This window comes from Equus caballus, chromosome 18, assembly GCF_041296265.1.
Source record: "Equus caballus isolate H_3958 breed thoroughbred chromosome 18, TB-T2T, whole genome shotgun sequence".
Taxonomy (NCBI): domain Eukaryota; kingdom Metazoa; phylum Chordata; class Mammalia; order Perissodactyla; family Equidae; genus Equus; species Equus caballus.
Genome location: NC_091701.1, coordinates 56661969 through 56679148, shown reverse-complemented (window position 1 = coordinate 56679148; position 17180 = coordinate 56661969). Strand labels below are relative to the sequence as shown.

The following is a 17180-nucleotide window of genomic DNA, read 5'->3' as shown; positions in this document are numbered from 1 at the left end:
ATGTGTAGTAAACGAATGCTTGCAGCTCAACAAGCTAAATTTAAAAAAATGGTCCTTTTTATACATTGAACTTTGCAAAAGTAACAAGTTTTATATATTTCTGTAAAATTTCAGGTGGCACAGTTTTACCAGAAAACATTCTGGTGTTTGGAGCAGTGGATTATTACCATGTGGCTGTGTTTTAGTTACATGTTCCAACCACCTCTTATATGAAGCCCCATTCATCAAAGGCTGTGGCTTCTGGGTCAGCAGCCATTCCTTCCAAGTCAGATGTTGCCTACACAGTGAACATGATTGATTAGCTACCAATCTGCTCTGAAAACCCATCCAAGAGGATAACCTAGGACAGTATCCTGGAGGGACTCATTATAACAGGAGAGGCAGTTCTCTTTGCTCCCATTTACGCGAACTGTCTTTAGGCCTGCCTGTTATTTACTGCTTAAAACCCTTGTCTTATTTTCCCAGGGCAGGAGAGGGTAGATGAATCATAGATAAAAGATTCACTGTCTACACCTAGTGTTTGGGAGGTGGTGTTTCTTCATTACTCGCTGAGGTGGCCTCCCTCCTTTGAAATTGTCCTGAAACAGTGTCACAACCACTAGAAAAAAAGTTGCTCCACTGTCCTGACATTGCAGTGAGGTGTATGACATCTCGTGTTACCAATGTCCCGGCTGAGATCTCTCATGTGAAGACACCATGGGGTTTGTACTCAGACAGGCCTGGACTGACATTCCAGCTCTGCGGTACACTTAACCCTGTGAACTTTGGCTCTTTTAACTTAATTTCCCCAATCTCAGGTTCCTCCTCTGTCAAAACAGGGCCAACAATACCTATCTCACAGCGTCATTGTGAAGTTTAATCAGCTCACTTGTGGAGAGGTCCTAGAATGGGGCCTGGAACATAGAGCACATCAGGAGTTAGTAGTTTGTTCATTTTGGCAAGATGTGTTTTACGCTCTATCACAGGGAGCAAACAAGTGGCCTACAGAACAGATTCAGCCCACAGACATGTTTTATTCAGTTGAATCCTGGGGGTTTTTTTCTTGGTGAGGGAGATTAGCCCTGAGCCAACATCCATTGCCAATTTTCCTCTTTTTGCTTGAGGAAGATTGTCCCTGAACACCTGCGCCAATCCTCCCCTACTCTGTATGTGGGACACCACCACAGCATGGCTTGATGAGCAGTGTGTAGGTCCACACCCGGGATCCGAACCCACAAACCCTGGGCCCCTGAAGCAGAGCATTTGTTTTTTTGTTTTGTTTGTTTTTTTTTGTTTTGTTTTGTTTTGTTTTGGAGGAAGATTAGCCCTCAGCTAACTACTGCCAGTCCTCCTCTTTTTGCTGAGGAAGCCTGGCTCTGAGCTAACATCCATGCCCATCTTCCTCTAGTTTATACGTGGGATGCCTACCACAGCATGACTGCCAAGCAGTGCCATGTCCGCACCCGGGATCCGAACCAGCGAACCCCGGGCCGCCGAGAAGCGGAACGTGCGAACTTAACCGCTGCGCCACCGGGCCGGCCCCTGAAGCAGAGCATGTGAACCCAACTACTACACCACCAGACCAGCCACAGCTGAATGCTGTTTTTAAAATTATAAAATGTCCAATTTGCCATAGGCCCCACCACTCCCAACCATATCATGCAGCCTATTTCTTTCATTATCTTTACTGGCGCTGTAGACATTTGTGTTTAAGTCTTTCACCCTGTGTTATGGAAATAACAATGCTATTAATCCAAGGAGACTAAAATTCCTGCCTCATTAATTCAGAATGTTAATGTCATTTGCAAATATCATGTTCCACAAAGGAATCCCTTGAGCATATAAATAAAATAAGCAAAACAAGTAACCTAAGAGGTCAGCAAGGAAACGAAAAGGGAAAGAAAAGAGGGAGAGAAAATTGCTGTTAAGCTTTGTTGCATTTTCACGTTTACAGGCACTACTAATCTGCTGCAAACCTTGGAAAGAAAATGATCTCTGGCTAAGTTATTACTAGTACTGTAATTAGCTTTCAGGATATTAGACATTGATGCTACGAAACATCAATGTTACAACTCAACTAGACTATGCCCTTAGGAGTCTGATTACAGAGCTGAAGCGTTCTTGCGTTGGATTCTAACAAGCTTGCTTCCCTCATGCTAAACATTCCCTCTGTGGCTTCATCATCTTCACTGCTATTTGGGTAACTGTCTCACCTTATTTAGATTTTAAGATCTCAAATGTCACTAACAAAACAGAAAGTTCTGACAATATCTTTTTGGCATTTGCAAAAATCTGACACAGCCAATCTGTTAGTGCCGAATAGTAACAGATCCACAGACTAAATATCACATATAGAAAAACAGTTTTCCCAACTGGGAAAATAATCTCACCTGATGTGATAAACATGGCGTGATATTGAATCCCACCAAGGAGAAAATAACAGCTAGCTGCTGTTTTCCTTCCTGTCCAACTTCACCTGGTCCACAGAGAAAAATCCATAAATGGATGCCAACCCCCATGCCAATTTCTCTGAATACTCCTTCTGTGGAAGTGAAACTTCTGCTGACTTTGCCACCAGAAGGAGGTGACATCCTCTGTTAGTATTTTCTGAGTCCCCATAACACGGAAGGCTAAGAATTAACAATCTTTTAAGACCTTTTAAAGCGTCTGTTTGGCAGACTCTGGGGATCAAGGTGAAGGGAGATAACTGCTGCTGGTCCTGACTCTCATTAACTTGGGTAAAGAGGGCTGCCCAGCGGTGTTAGCAGCAACTTTTTATACTGGGGGTGTTGAGATCCCTTATGTGAGCCGCTAGTTCAAGGCCAGTGAGAGTTCCAATCTCAAGTAATTCCTGGGGCTGACAGAGAACAGTAAGTGACAATAGCAAAAGACCCATTATTTGAGCTCAGAAACTCACTCAAGTTAGTTTGAGCAGGAATGGGAATTCGTTGCCTCAAGTAGCTGGCGAACCTAGAGGTACAGTTGGCTGGGCGGCATACAGCTGGATCCAGGGAATTCAAAGGATACTGTAATGTGTATGTTCCCTTTTCTCTGCCTCCTAGTTATGTTTTAGCTCCACCCAAACAGGCTTTCCTCACACATCCCTGGCAGCTGTAAGGTCACATGTTCATTGCAGGTATTATCACACCAAAAGAAAAGAGAAAAAGAAAACTTATTTCCAGTAGTTCCAGGTAAAACCCAGAGAGAGCTCTGATTGCCTTAGCTTTGGCCACATGCCCATCCCTACACCAACCACTGGGGCACTCCTGTGGGTCAGGCCTGAATTCTATGCCTGCTCTTCCCAGAGGAAGGGTAAAGGGGCAGTTATAGCCTCTACTGTGTACTACAGTTCTCTTATAACCCACTGCCAAAAAATGTTAACTCATACCCCCTCCAACACTGGGGATCAATTTGTTCAAGTGTTAAGATGCCTAGACTCCTCTGACACCTGCACATGTAGACAGAAAATAGAGACCTACAACATGACATCAATTCTCTTAATTAGGAGTTGCATACAGCCACTAGCAACAGAGACTTGAAATCACAATAGCATAAACAAAATAGAAATTTATTTTTCCCTGATAAAAATAATCCAGAGAAGTCAACTTTAGGCTGCTATGATATGGCAGCTCCATGGGCATCAGAGCCCTAGTTCCTGTTTGTCTTTCCTTAGCAGATGGCTGCCATACTCAAGGTTGCCTTTTAGTCACAACATGGTCACTGTAGCTCCAGCCATCATGTTCACATTCCAGCAGCAAGAAAGCAATGGGGGCAAAGGCAAAAGGATGCATCTCTCAGTTGAATAAACCCCTGTTAAAGAGTTTTCTCAGAAGCTCTTTCTTATGAATTCTGCTTATACCTCCCTAGCCATTGCTAAGCTCAAGGGAAGCTAAAATGTATACTGGGCAGAAAACTAGCAATCTCTGCTAGAGATACCACAGTCCTAGTGGAATAAATGACTTTGTCCTCAAATGGGGCAGAAGTCATGGGGCTAGAGCCCTTTAAATTCCATTGTGTTCTAGCCTGGGAAGAACCCAATAGAACGCATTTCAGATCCTCAGCTGGTATGAGCCCACTGAGTCAGTTATTCAACGCCCTTGCTTCTGCCTGGGCCCTTTCTTATTACACCACCCTTATTCTTGATCCCAAAGCTTCAGCTTTGTATTTGGACAACCTTGAACCCTGATCATATTTTCCACGGTGACTCTGCCCCTTACCTGCCCCTCTGGCCAATCTTTAGGTCTTCAGACCTAAGTCATTTCAACATATCTGAGACTACAGCAGCACTTGTGTCTGTTAAGGAAAACATTTATTGGATAACCAGATATTCCTTAAGATGGACAAACAGTGCCTGTCTAGAAATTCACTTTCCCTTCATAACTAAGCGGCAGAGCTCACATATGCAAAGTCATATGTCAACATTACCAGCATAGTTATTGGTTGCCAACTTGAGCTCTGGAGTCAGAGAGACTCGGGTTCAAACCCTGGCTCTGTAGCCTCAGGCAAATTATGTAGCCTTTGGGAGACTGATTTTGTCATCTCTAAAATGGGACTGATAATGGACATACCCCCCTCATCTAGTTGTTTTGAGGATTTGATGAGAATAAAGTATATGAAGCACAGGGACCAGCCTGGTGGCATCACAGTTAAGTTCGAGTGCTCCACTTCTGCAGCCCAGGGTTTGCAGGTTCGGATCCTGGGTGTGGACTTACACACTGTTCATCAAGCCATGCTGTGGCAGCACCCCACATATAAAATAGAGGAAGATTGGCACAGATGTTAGCTCAGGGCCAATCTTCCTCACATACACACACACACACACAAAATATATGTATATGTGAAGCACCCACATAGCACAGTTCCTGGCACAGTTATATGTGCAACATATGTAAACAATTATTATTCCTTTTCTGACTTTAGCAAATTACACACTAAAGATTTACTTTAAAGCTAGTATCTTTAATGTGAATATTTAAAAACATTCATCCAAAGAAGTCTTGGCTTGCTTCTGTGTTCACCATTATTGTTTGATTGTTTGTTTTTCGAAGCAAGTTTTAAAAACTGCTGGAAGCCCCCTATGGTAGTTAATACATTATCTCAAGCAATTTAATGCAAATTAATTTTTACACAACCTTGAGTTTCAAAGGCCATTGAACTAGGGAGGGAAGGAGTGGGGTTTAGAAGGAGTCTGAGCTGCCTCCATCTGGACCCCACAGCCAGCTCCATCTGCTCTCACATGTAGTAACTAACACTTCGGCTACTCCCCTGCCAACCACACCATGTGGAGTTTAGCCTATTTTTTTTAACTCAGGAAAATGTTAAAAAGCATAGGAAGATGTGTATTTCCGATTTTCTAGAAAACTTGATGGGATTATTTTGGCAACTCAAAATTCTGTTTTTGTACCAAGTTTCCCACCAAGCTTTATGGTTTTTTCCTATTTTGTTTTGTTTCTGGATTTTATCCTCTTTTAATACCATGATTTTCCTTTTCCAATAGGGTCTTACAGCACATTCATATCAAATGGAAGCCATCGAAATGTTCAGGGTAGAGAGTGGCGAGCTCAGATTTGTGATTTTGCTTGACCACTTACAATGCAGAGAGAAGACTGGATGGGAAGGAAAGCAGGGAGCCCACCAGTTAGGATGCTGCAGCAGGTTTAAAGCAGTGGAGAAGATGATGGTAGCCTGAACAAGCGTTGTAGAAATGGCAATAGACTGACACACAAAGACACTTTGGAAGTAGGATTGACCAGACTTGGTGATGGCGGATATGTAGGGCAGAGGGAGAAACCATCGATTACCCATAGATTTCTAGATTGGGCAGCTGGGTGGAGATGAGAATGCTCAGTCCCCTGAGAGAGTAAACCTGAGAGCAGAGGCAGGTTTGGAGGAAGGTGATGAGTTCAGTTCTGGTCAGTCAGTCAGTCAGTCTCTGGTCGTTACAGCAGTGGAAGAGCAAGCCAAACGTGATACTTAGCTAGCTGCATCATTGCAGCATGGTAAAATTCGGGAATATGTCAGATTAAATCATGAATAATCTTAGCCTTTGGAAACCAAGAAGGATTAGCAGTTCAACAATTTTCTTATTTAAAAGTTTGGATTTGCTCCCACAATTGGCCCCTTCTCTCTGAAGTCACATACCGTAAATAGAAGGCTCGTCTGTTTCTCAGAGATGCTCTTTAGACATGTGACTGGCCAGTCATGTGAATTCCAGAGAATTTCTGAGAATTTCCAGTGCATGCTCTCTTGACCCTCTTGTTGAAGGTCTGAGCAGAGATGACACCAGCTCCTCATATCATCAATGATTTTTCCTTTCAAAATACCAACCCCCAAATGGGCTTTTTAATATTTTCACTCAGAAAGTAAATAATCATGGTAGTAAAGTGATCATATCTTCATAACAGGGATATTGCCTCAAACAGATATTTGAGTTGGGCTCCAAGTCTGTTTTTATATTTTATCCAAAAATTAATATTTAAAGAAATAGTTTAAATTCTTTCTTCTCTACCACGCATTGTATCTTTTAGTCTCTGATTATTTCTCTTGGGTAAGGTGGGAATGAGGGAAGGCAGAACATACTGTCTTATTGCCAGCACTCTGGAAATATATAATTCGACAATAGGAAGCAAAAACCATTTTCTTGCTTTGACCTTTTAAAAAAATAAATAGATAGCCAGCTCAGATAATTTCCTCAAAGTTTTTAAATAGTATTAATGACATAGTTGGACATTTTTAGGTTCAAGGATAAATCTGGTTTTAATTTGGGGAGGTTCTTCTGTGCCCTCTTCCAACAACAGAGGATGGGAGCCCTGACTTTCCCTATGAGCATGGCTTTCTCTTTGCTTATTTCCTTGTCCCACATCTGCCCCATCTATCCAGCAGATGAGTACCAAGAAGTGATTATGGTCAACTAATAAGGACACACTGGGCCAGATGATAGCAGATGTGATCATGATGATGGCAGAGGGAAAGCAAGGCCAGAATCTGACTCTTAGCAGCTTGGTGAACTGAGAAAAACAAGGTCTCAGAATAATGGTAACAGGAGAAAATACTATAGTCATTTCCCAAGGCAGGGTCATTCTGGGTTTGTTTTTACAGCAGGATTTTGTAGCAGGTCAGAACGCCCCACTCTCGGCCACTGGCAGCAGTCCCAGCCTGACCTCTTCTTCCTGCCACTGCTCTGTGGGCAGAGTGGAGAGGGCGCTGTTGTTCCCTGGGGTCACTGTGCTGGAGCTAGAGATGGAAAGATAAAAGACCTTGTTTCCACTCTCCCTGGGAACTCATGGGATAATACCCAAGGCAGAGTTGTTTAAAACCAATGATAAGGATTTTAAACAACTGCTGGCAATGTTAGAGTAACAGGGGGTGTGGGGGAAGGGGGACACAGAGAAATACATGAAACAACAGTTTTCAGACAGTGGACAACAGGCAGCACAATACAGTGATTCCTAGGAGAGGGGGACAAATTAAATGAGCCCTGCAATTGTCCTAGCTTACTATCTAGAGAGAGTTTCCAGGTCGCAGCACAGGGAGGGGGAACCCAGGCAGACCCTTGTCGTCTCACTGAGTTGAGGAGGCAGAGCCAGGAGTCTGGGGAGACCAAGGAAGTTAGAGCTCCCAGGGAAGAGGACCGGAGTGGAGAGAGTCGCATGAAAGAAAGCTCTAGAGATCTGCAGAGGCCTCTTGAGTTTCAGTGCTGTTTACCACAAGAATGTGAGGAAACAACTGAAGCTGAAGAAAGAACCAGCAAAAAGGAGTCAGTAGAACAATGCTCAGAGCCCACACAGGCTGGAGAAGAGCCACGCTCCCACCAGCCAGAATGTTAGAGGGAAACCTTGGAATGTATGAAGTACTGAGCACAGTTCTCAGAAGACTATTGTCTCAGTAGTGGGGCCAAATTAGCTCCACACTAAAGGCTGCTCTGGACACCGTGCGAAGCCTAAAAGCCAGCCTGAAAAGGACCACATTATTTCCAAGTAACCTAATGCGTTCCAGAACAAAGCTGAAAAATGTTTAAAGAAATGCAAAACAAAAGAGAAAAATCCAGTACCCAACAGCATAAAATCACAATGTCTGATATCCAACCAAGAATGACCAGGCATACAAAGGAGCAAGAAAATTTGACCCATAATAATGAGAAAAATCAATCAATACAGACTCAGAAATGATACAGATCATAGAATTGGTAGAGAAGGATATTAAGACATTTTGTTGTATTTTGTGTTCAGGAGGGTAGAGGAAAGAGTGAGCCTGATAAACAGAGTCATGGAAGATATAAAAAAGACCTGAATCAAACTTCTAGAACTAAAAATTACAGTTTTTGAGAGGAAAGCTGTAGTAAATGGGATTCACAGCAGATTAAGCTCTGCAGAAGAAAAACTCAGTGACATAGCAATAGAAAATTAGAATTTGGTCCCTTTCCTCTCTGTATACTCCAGATGCTAATTTCTACATAGTACTCTTGGTCTCATTCAAGCATCATAATAATGTTGTACCACAAGGTTTTTATTTCACTCCTTCTCTGAAGGGAACACCCAAAATGGTGATGGAATCAATTTAATTATACATATATACATTATACATGTATATAATGTATTACACATATACATTATATACATATACATATGCAGTTTATGTGAGGTATATTTATATATGCTTACATATGCATTAAATGTTTCCTGAAGGATACCCAAGAAACTGATCATATCAGTTGCCTTTAGAGAGAGAAACTAAGTGTCTGGGGGAGGAGATGAAGGGAGATTTTAGACTGTACTTTTGTACCCTTTGTGAATGTATTACTTATTCAAAACATAAATAAAGGATGGTATAAACTGTACATGCTGGTCACAAGCAGACTCAACAATGGAGTGTGAATGGAATCAGGAAGGAAGTGGCGTTCGCTCAGACATCAGGTGTCACTTGCTGATAAGTTTTTAGGAATATTCATATCTTGCTAAATACTGGGAGCAGTTATCTTTCTGATGGCACATTGCATGTAATCACCGTAAATCTTGGAATTTAGGTTTGTGGATAATCCCTTGCTTTCCTAATATTCTAATAGTTCCATATTTGCTTAGCTAACTGCATTTGTGTAACAAATTTATAGTGTGAGTAAGAGTATTCTTCAGGATGGGATTTTTGCTACCTTTGCCTAGAAAGAGCACTGGCCAAAGGAAAACAATATTCTAGTATGGCAGTTCTGTGTTTAAGGAGAATATGAAACAAAGAGAAGAAGTAATTCTGAGAAATATGTCCCCTCCAAAAAAACTATTTTATTCAACACAAAGGAAGCAAGAGGGAGAACAAAAGCTAGATCGCTTGTTTGGGGCTAAGCCAAATAAACTTAAATGGTTTAAGGAATAAATTGGTGGAGTAATTCGAATCATGGGCAGGTGCTATGAATGTAATTTGGTAAATGCTCGGGAACCTGCCAAGGAAGAGAAAAATGTGTAGCTTTTGAGATCATTTCCCAGCAGCTTCATAAAAGAAAACTGATTACAGGAATTTAATAAGTAAAACAGAGCCAGAAATATAGTAATCAAATGAGTTTTTAATTACATTTCAGGCAAAAAAAATAATTCCAATTTGTACTCCTGGGATTAAAAAAAGTAAGTTTGAGAGAAATGCTTTTGTAGCAGGAAAATAACATAAACACTAATTTCCATAGGAATTATAGTAGTCAGTTTAATTAAAAGCCTTGATCAGAGTGAAGAGGAGCCAGTGCCAAACCATACTAAATAACACCGTAGCATGCGTTACTGCCTCACACTGTTGTCTAAATAAAAACACTGCACTGAGCAGAAAACAGGCACCTCCATTTTTCTCATGCAAATAAAGGGGATTTTGATCACTGCCCAAGTTATTACGTGGCTACGTTTTATTTTCAAATAGAATAACTAATACATCTGATTTAAAATTAGATGTTGCTGTTTGGTATGATAAGTAATGCTTTTAAGAGAGAGAATGTGCTCCGTGTAAGAGACATGGAGCTGAAGGACACCACCTCAGCCAGGGCGGAGTGTTCCCGCTTAACTTACATCTAGTAACATTTTACTTGTATCTCTGTAACTCCCTGGAGTGGAAGATTGTTTGAGGGGATCGATTAGGTCTTACTAACAAGCGGTTTGCAGTTGAGCTTACGGAAGTTCCTCTTCAACATGAAGAGCTGTTGTTCCTGTTGAGGGACTTTGCTGTTGACTACTCCCTGACCACAGGTCATGCTCGGAGAACGCTTTTCAGGAGGTGTGCTGAAATCACAGTGGTTTCGTCATGTGTTCACCTTTTGTTCCTCTTGTGATGAATGGGACACACCTGCAAGGTGTCAACATGGGACGTGAGGTATAATCTGTGGCCACACAACACAGACCCAAGGCATAAAGTGGGAACATCACCTTTCCATGAGCTAACACCCCCACAGCTCCATGATCCTTATTATATTCATTGCTTTACAGGAAAAAGTTAAAAAACTACATTATAGGGTTTAGTATAACAAGAGAGAAACTTTGATTCACCAGAATTCTAGGGAAGACAGTGGCTGGCAGGGCAGCTCTGTAAGAAAACAGTGAGATGGGGCTGGGGAGAAAACTAGATGACTCTTCCCATGGCCTTGGAGATGGGGAGGAGTATGTAGGCTGAGTAAGTGGGTAAGTCACTTCACCTATGGCAACCTCTAATGTTCAGTCACGTTAGTAGGCACCCAAAATGTTCAGAATGATAGGGTTCCCTGTGAGAAGTGGAAGTTAAATGGAACTTTGCCTTGGTGATGATGCAGAGTGGAATCAAGAAGCCCAAATGGACTCAAGAAGGAAGTCCAAGAGAAGCACAAGGAAGTTAAGATGTGGAAATCACGCGAGGTGTTTGAAAGGTCCTCAGAGCATGAAATAGGTTTGAGGTCAAGTTTTACTTAAATCTCAAGAGGTAGGGAGGCCCCAAGTGACATACAGATTCCATTAATGAACAGTGTCAGAATTCAAGAGAGTTCTGTACATATCCAGGAGGGATGGGTGAGAGGAAGGAAGGAAAAGACAGTTATAAGTCAGTAAGAAGAAAGGAAGGAAGTTCCTGGCATCAGGCTCACCCCAATTTGATGACAATAATCATCAGTCACACTCAGAGTGACCTCAGTCTCTTCCTCACCATCACAGACTCTCTAAAAACTTGTGAATAACAAAATTATAGGCTGGTTTGAATCGAATACTGATAAAGGTTGAAGCCACACAATTTCAAAATGTCTAACTTATTATTCTTTGTTTTTTTCTTCCTGCCTTTTTTAGAGCTATCTTTCTATCCTACATCCTCGACAGCTTTCTCTATATACTCATTCTAGATGGCAGGTTAGTGTCCTATCCTTGATTTTACTTGAGAAAAACAATGGTTTTCTCCAAAGCTTCCAAAACAAATGGTAAGCTTAGCAAAGAGGACTTCTTATATGGATTCTTACTTTCCTCCTGTAGTGGAAGGACTGAAGAGCATATGTGATCCTAACGTGTGAGGGGCATGTTTTATCATCTGTAAAATGCAGAGTATTGTGAAGAATAACTGAGATAAAGTATGGAGAGCAGCTGGCAAAGTATTTAACACATATTAGTTGTTCATAAGTGGAAGCGCCTCATCATCCATGTCGGATTCCAGGTTTCTACACTTCTTGTGACCCTGAAGATGGAAAACAGGTCCAAGAAATGCAAATTCTTAAAATCCATGTGTTCTCATTAGATTTTGTCCATTTGTGAACTGCTATTGTAAAAATACCACCATATAAATATATTTTAGATGTTTGGATAATTTAATCAATTAGAAAACATAATAGAAAAATCTCACTAAAAGCAGCAACCAAAAGCTGGCTGTGGTTCTCTCTGAGCTGTGAGATTGTAAATCATCTCTATTTTCTTCTTCTTCTTAATGTATTACTTTTATATTTTCTAAAATTCACACATATTACTTTAAAAAATTTAAAATAACTACAAAAAGAGAAATATTATTTTTAAACAAACTCATGTTTCAAAAGGATAAAGGCCATGTTTCTAAAAAAGATTAAATTGTCATCAAAATCTTATTACCTTTTTTATTGAGCCATCCAGAAAATTAAAAGGCTCCCAAATCCCTTTTTGTATATGTTTTATATGAGTGGCTTTTCTCATAGTTATTATTCATACTTATTAGCCTATAGATGCTTAATAGATGTTTTTGCTGATCATATTTTTCTGGTTAAATATGTTTGAAGCCTTTCATAATGAAAAGTAAAAGAGATTTCAAATCAAGAAAATGTAGATATTCATGCATTTAAAAGAAAGAAAAGGGACTCTATGAAATTTAAAATTCACCTTTTACTTAAAAAAAAAGAAACAGTGAGGCAGAGAATAATGGAGTTTTCGTTGTGAGCAGAATAAACTCTGTGCCCCTCTGGCCTATAAGACATTTCATATGGAACCCGAGCTTCCTGAATTTATCCTAGCCCCCAGCTCAGAGGCAGGATTCTAGCCCCCTCCCCTCAGCCGCGACCCCGACCCTCAGTAGCCCTCTGATGTGAGAGCCGCAGAATCACTCATTTGAATTAAGTTCAAATGAGCCATCTTACTTCCGGGGCTCTTGTTCCACCACAGCGACGATCCAGGTTTTGTGAGGCCGGAAGTTTATACCATTTGGGAGTAGGGGGCTCATTTTAAAAAGTAACACAAAATTTAAGTACAAAAAGAAAATATTTGGAAGGATCCTGTGCAAGTAAGGATCCTGAATCCTGAGCTTCATTAGCTTCAAGGTCAGGCAGCCTCTGGCCACAGCCTACATTTCCTCTTCCCTCATCTCTCTTAAACCCCTCCGTCCCTCTCTTCCACTCTCCTTTTTCCTTTCTCTCATGTCTGTTTCCAAACATGGTCCCGTGTCGATCTGTACATTTAACACAGCTCTCAGCTCCTTAGCTTGAAAGATGAGCATCTCTTCCTGTTTCAGGGTTTTACCAGGCCTTTCTTATTCGGGTAAGTCCACTCAGAGTCATCTATGGTGGAGCAAATGGTAGGTTTATTTTTGTAAAAATTTAACTTCATGGTCTATTGAGATCTGTAGGCTTCGATAGCAGGCAAAGATAGACATATTAGTAGATGTATGTGAGCTGGGTATTTCATTTCCCGTCTGGCTTGATGTGCATTGAAAACAGAATCATATTCTACACTGCTGGCACCCCCTAGTCGTACACAGCCACCTTCATTTTCTCATTTTCTGCATAGGCTCTATTAACATAACATAATGGTGTTAAATGCATATTTACTTCTAGTAAGCAGCTTATGTTTACCAAAATAATCATCACTTTCATTTCTTACAGCCAGTTTCCACTCTCCTCACAAGTGAAAGCTGGGAAATCATGTCAAGGACTTCGATTTCTGTCTCCCCCACCTGCTTTTGTTTTATTTTAGGCGTTGGTGAAGGTCAATGTGAAGCTGAAGCCGATGCTGGATTCAGTGGCTGTGAACAGAAGGAAGTGGGAGGAGCTGCATCAGAAAAGGCTGCTAGCCTCCGCTGCCTCGGCCTCCTCTGCCAGCCTCACGGTGGCCGGGGAAGACAGAAAGTAAGCCTCCAGTCAGCTGCTGCTGCAAGATGACTGCGGCCTGAGGGCCATCCTGGGTCCAGCCACATCATCCTTTTGTTCCCTAAAGCTCAGACAGACCTGAAGTCTCGGGGATGTGCTGGGAAGCCTTCCTGGGCTTTCTCCTTGAAGTGTAGTCAGCAGGAAGGACAGAGGAGGAGGTAGGGCAGGGAGCAGGACCCTCGACTTTCCCTGATGAACACACATGGGCTGAGACGAAGGCTCTGGGCAGAGGACCGTTGTTGATCCAGGACCTGAGGACTGTCGGCCCTGCTCACACTTTGCCAAGGGAACACGGAACAGTGAAAACGTGATTAGTCCTGCTTCATTTTGTAAATGGCTCTTCTATTTGTTACAAGCCAAACAATGCCTGCCTTTGCATCCTCTCCCGAGCGCCCTCATGTGCCAGACTGTCCCCAAAATCCTGATTTGTATTCAGAAGAGGTATTTTATTTTGAATCCTAAAGCTTCTTAATGATGGATCAGAGCCTTTAGAATTGCCTACCTAAAAGATAAACTATATTATCGTTACAATTACCAAGCATTCCCAGTTTCCCCCTAAAAAGGTCCACAGTAGCAATACAGCAAACGCGTTTGTCTGACTGTGTTTATACGAGATTTGTAACACTGCATTGGGATCGTGGTCCCCTTTTTCATTTTTTTAATTCAACCTTCATTGTAGACTAAGCCTTCTCCCAGAAGGAATGGATTAATAGACTTTAATTAAGGTAAGGATGAAAGGAAATCTATAGCTGGATTTACCACAAGTGACACATGAACATTTAGGAAGTATTTCCAGCAGGGAGGCATTTCACAGGACACAGCAGAGCCACGGAGAACGATCACTGACTACCTTGAGTTCTCCTAGTGATGAGTTTTGGTATAAAATTAAGGATACTACCAGTCCTAACCTGAAGCCAAACGCAGGGGTCCCCAGTTTTGGATTTTTTTCTTAAGTGTAAGAAATAATGCTTGAAAGGTTAAAAAATAAGAGTTTAGGCAGAGAAAAATATTCTATAGGAATCGAGGTTTATAATAGGTAAGAAAAAACAATTAAATAGATGCAATGGCAAAAAAGCTACTTTGCTTCCCATTTTAGAGCAGATTGAGGACACTTAGAGACTGAGGACATGGTATGCCTTATCCAAAGAACGCCGGCTGGAAGCCAGGCTTAGACCTCCAGCTTCAGCACTATTGACTGGATGTCTTTGGACAAGTCACTTAACTTCTCCCAGCCTCTTTCCACATCTGTCAGATGAGATTACACTAGGAAATGATTTTCAAAGATGTTTTAACCTTAGAATTGTTTGTTCAAATAAATCTTATAAGGGATCCCCAAGATATGAAACATCTAAAAGCTGAAGTCCTCTGTTTGAAGCTGGGCTGGGAGATCCAGAGCCCCTGCGAATCCTCATCTCTTTGATTATGCACATGGTGGTCCCTGAAGGGGCTCTGAGAAGTTTGAAAATCCCTGGACTACATGAACCTTGAAGTCCATTCCAGCTCTGAGAAATCTAAAATTTACAAACCACCTTTGTTCTTGTTGTTACTGGTCAGCATCAGTTATTAACTTTACTACTGAAATATTAAAGAAATAGGGGCCAGGTTCCACAGAGGACACTGTTTTCCTGGCACACAGTAGACATTCAGGAAATGTTTAAAGAATGGGTAAATTAAGGTGCCCAAACAGAAGTGAAGGAAGAGCAGGTGCTCCTGAGAGAGAAGTAAGAGTCTATGTGGCAAGAAATAAAGTAAAAGAAATTATAAACCAGGCAAAGGGGGGTGGGAAGGAAGAGGAGAAGAAGGAGGGGGGAAGGGGGAGCAGGTAAAGCAAAAGATGCCCACCAATAAAGAGAGCTGGGCACAGAGGAGGTGGTGAGAGAACTGCCGAACGAAAGGGGAAAGTCAACCCACACAAAGAAAAACAGCGCTTCCCACGAAAAAAATGAAGGTCCAGAATCCTGCCATCAATTACTTAGAAAAGAGAGATACTTGAGCAGGGCAGGCTTTGTCAAAAGAGAAGGAAGGAGTGGGAGCCCTAAAAAATCGTGTTCCCAGCTAGTCTTTACAGCCGTCTCTGAGGGAAGACTGCAGAAACGAGAGGCGAGAATGAGTGCAGGAAGAATGGCCTCGCAGAGCAGGTAAGAGGAGGTTGTTCAGATTTATGGATTTTATTAAGCTAGTTTTCTGAATCACTCTGCTATAAAGGAAAACAGCTTCTGCTGGGCTGTCTCCCCTCCTTCAGGTGAGGAACAAAGGGTGGGCGGAGTTAGGGACAGACCCTGGTCATGTGACTGCCACTCAGAAGCACTGCAGGTGTTTCTATCTATTGTGCCACATCATGTTTATATCACAAATGGGAATTGAAAATCAGTCCGTGTGAGGCCGAGATGAACCCACATCTGTTATCCTCCCCAACAATAAATAAATAGCCCAGACAGACAGATGCCAGTCTATCTAGAGCAAAATTTTAAAGCATGTGCTTTATGATAAAACTGGACCCAGGGTCCGACGGAGACTGCAGGCTGCTACAAGCACTGTAGCTACCGTGGACATTGATGCTGCATATTGCTAAGGGGAGCATAATTTATAGCACAAACCCTATGGCTTCCACTAAGGTTGAGTTTTCCTCTCATTTTCTTGTCTTTTTATTGGCTTCACTGCACGGTTGCCAATAGCAACATCCACTGGTAGCAAGGGGAGTTCAACACCATTGCAATCTGCCATACAGTGGAGCCCTGACAATGTCAACCATCAATCAAGTAGCTGTTTGTAATTGCCTCCATCTATTTTTCCTGTCTCGAGGTATCTTTGCCATTGTGGGTCAAAATTCAGAAACTGCTGACTAATGCCATGCGTCTATTCCTCCAGGACCATGAAGCAGTGGAAAAGGAGGGTAGCAGCCTCCCTGGTGCCAACAACCCAGCGGTTTGAGGTTGAACTCTTGGGAGTTTGAGATATTTTTAATCCCTTTTCTAAATACTGTATAATTTTCCAAGAATGTGAGGCATGTGTCATTATCCATATGTTCTGCTTTTCCAAAATAGAGAAGGAGAAATTTTCCCAATCCTTATTATTAATGTTTATTTCCTATTAGAGGAAGGCATTTGAAATGTGAGCTTTCTCATAAAACCTCCAACTAACCAGATTGTTTGCTTCCTCGGGTCTCTTGGCATTAATGGTTGAAATGACTTCATCCTACTTTCTCCACAAGATGTATTTTTTCGGACATACTATTTATTCTCTTGCTAGTCAGTATATAGATAATACATGCACAACCCAGGCAGTAGGGACAGCTTGGCAAACTGTCAAGGGCGCCACCCAGTGCGCAGTAGCCCAGGGCTCCATCCTGGCCTGGCCACCGGCTGGACCTGTTATCTTGGGACTCTCCAGGTCTCGGGTTTTCCACCTATAAAATAAAAGCGCTGACTTATTCAGTTCATTTCCACACCAAAGAACCAAGCTGTATTTAACTTTTTAAAATTTTTCCAGATGACTGTCTTGTTTACTCTTCTCAAATAAAATAGGAACAAACCTAAGAAGATCATCTTCTCATTAAAGACAAAATAAAAAGTTACATATATGGGCTAGATATAAAAACAACCTTACCACAGATGTGTCTGAG

At 41.8% G+C, this 17180-nt stretch overlaps 1 protein-coding gene across 1 annotated transcript in view; it reads left to right on the top strand.

The window, feature by feature from the left end:
• PDE11A (phosphodiesterase 11A) overlaps window positions 1-15538 on the top strand; it is a 388624-nt gene extending 373086 nt beyond the window's left edge. Inside the window, exon 20 of the mRNA XM_014732549.3 lies at window positions 13386-15538. Within this exon, the coding sequence (XP_014588035.2) occupies window positions 13386-13541 (156 nt within the window). The 3' untranslated portion in view covers window positions 13542-15538. The remainder of the gene's footprint in view (window positions 1-13385) is intronic.
• The last annotated feature ends 1642 nt before the right edge of the window (window positions 15539-17180 follow it).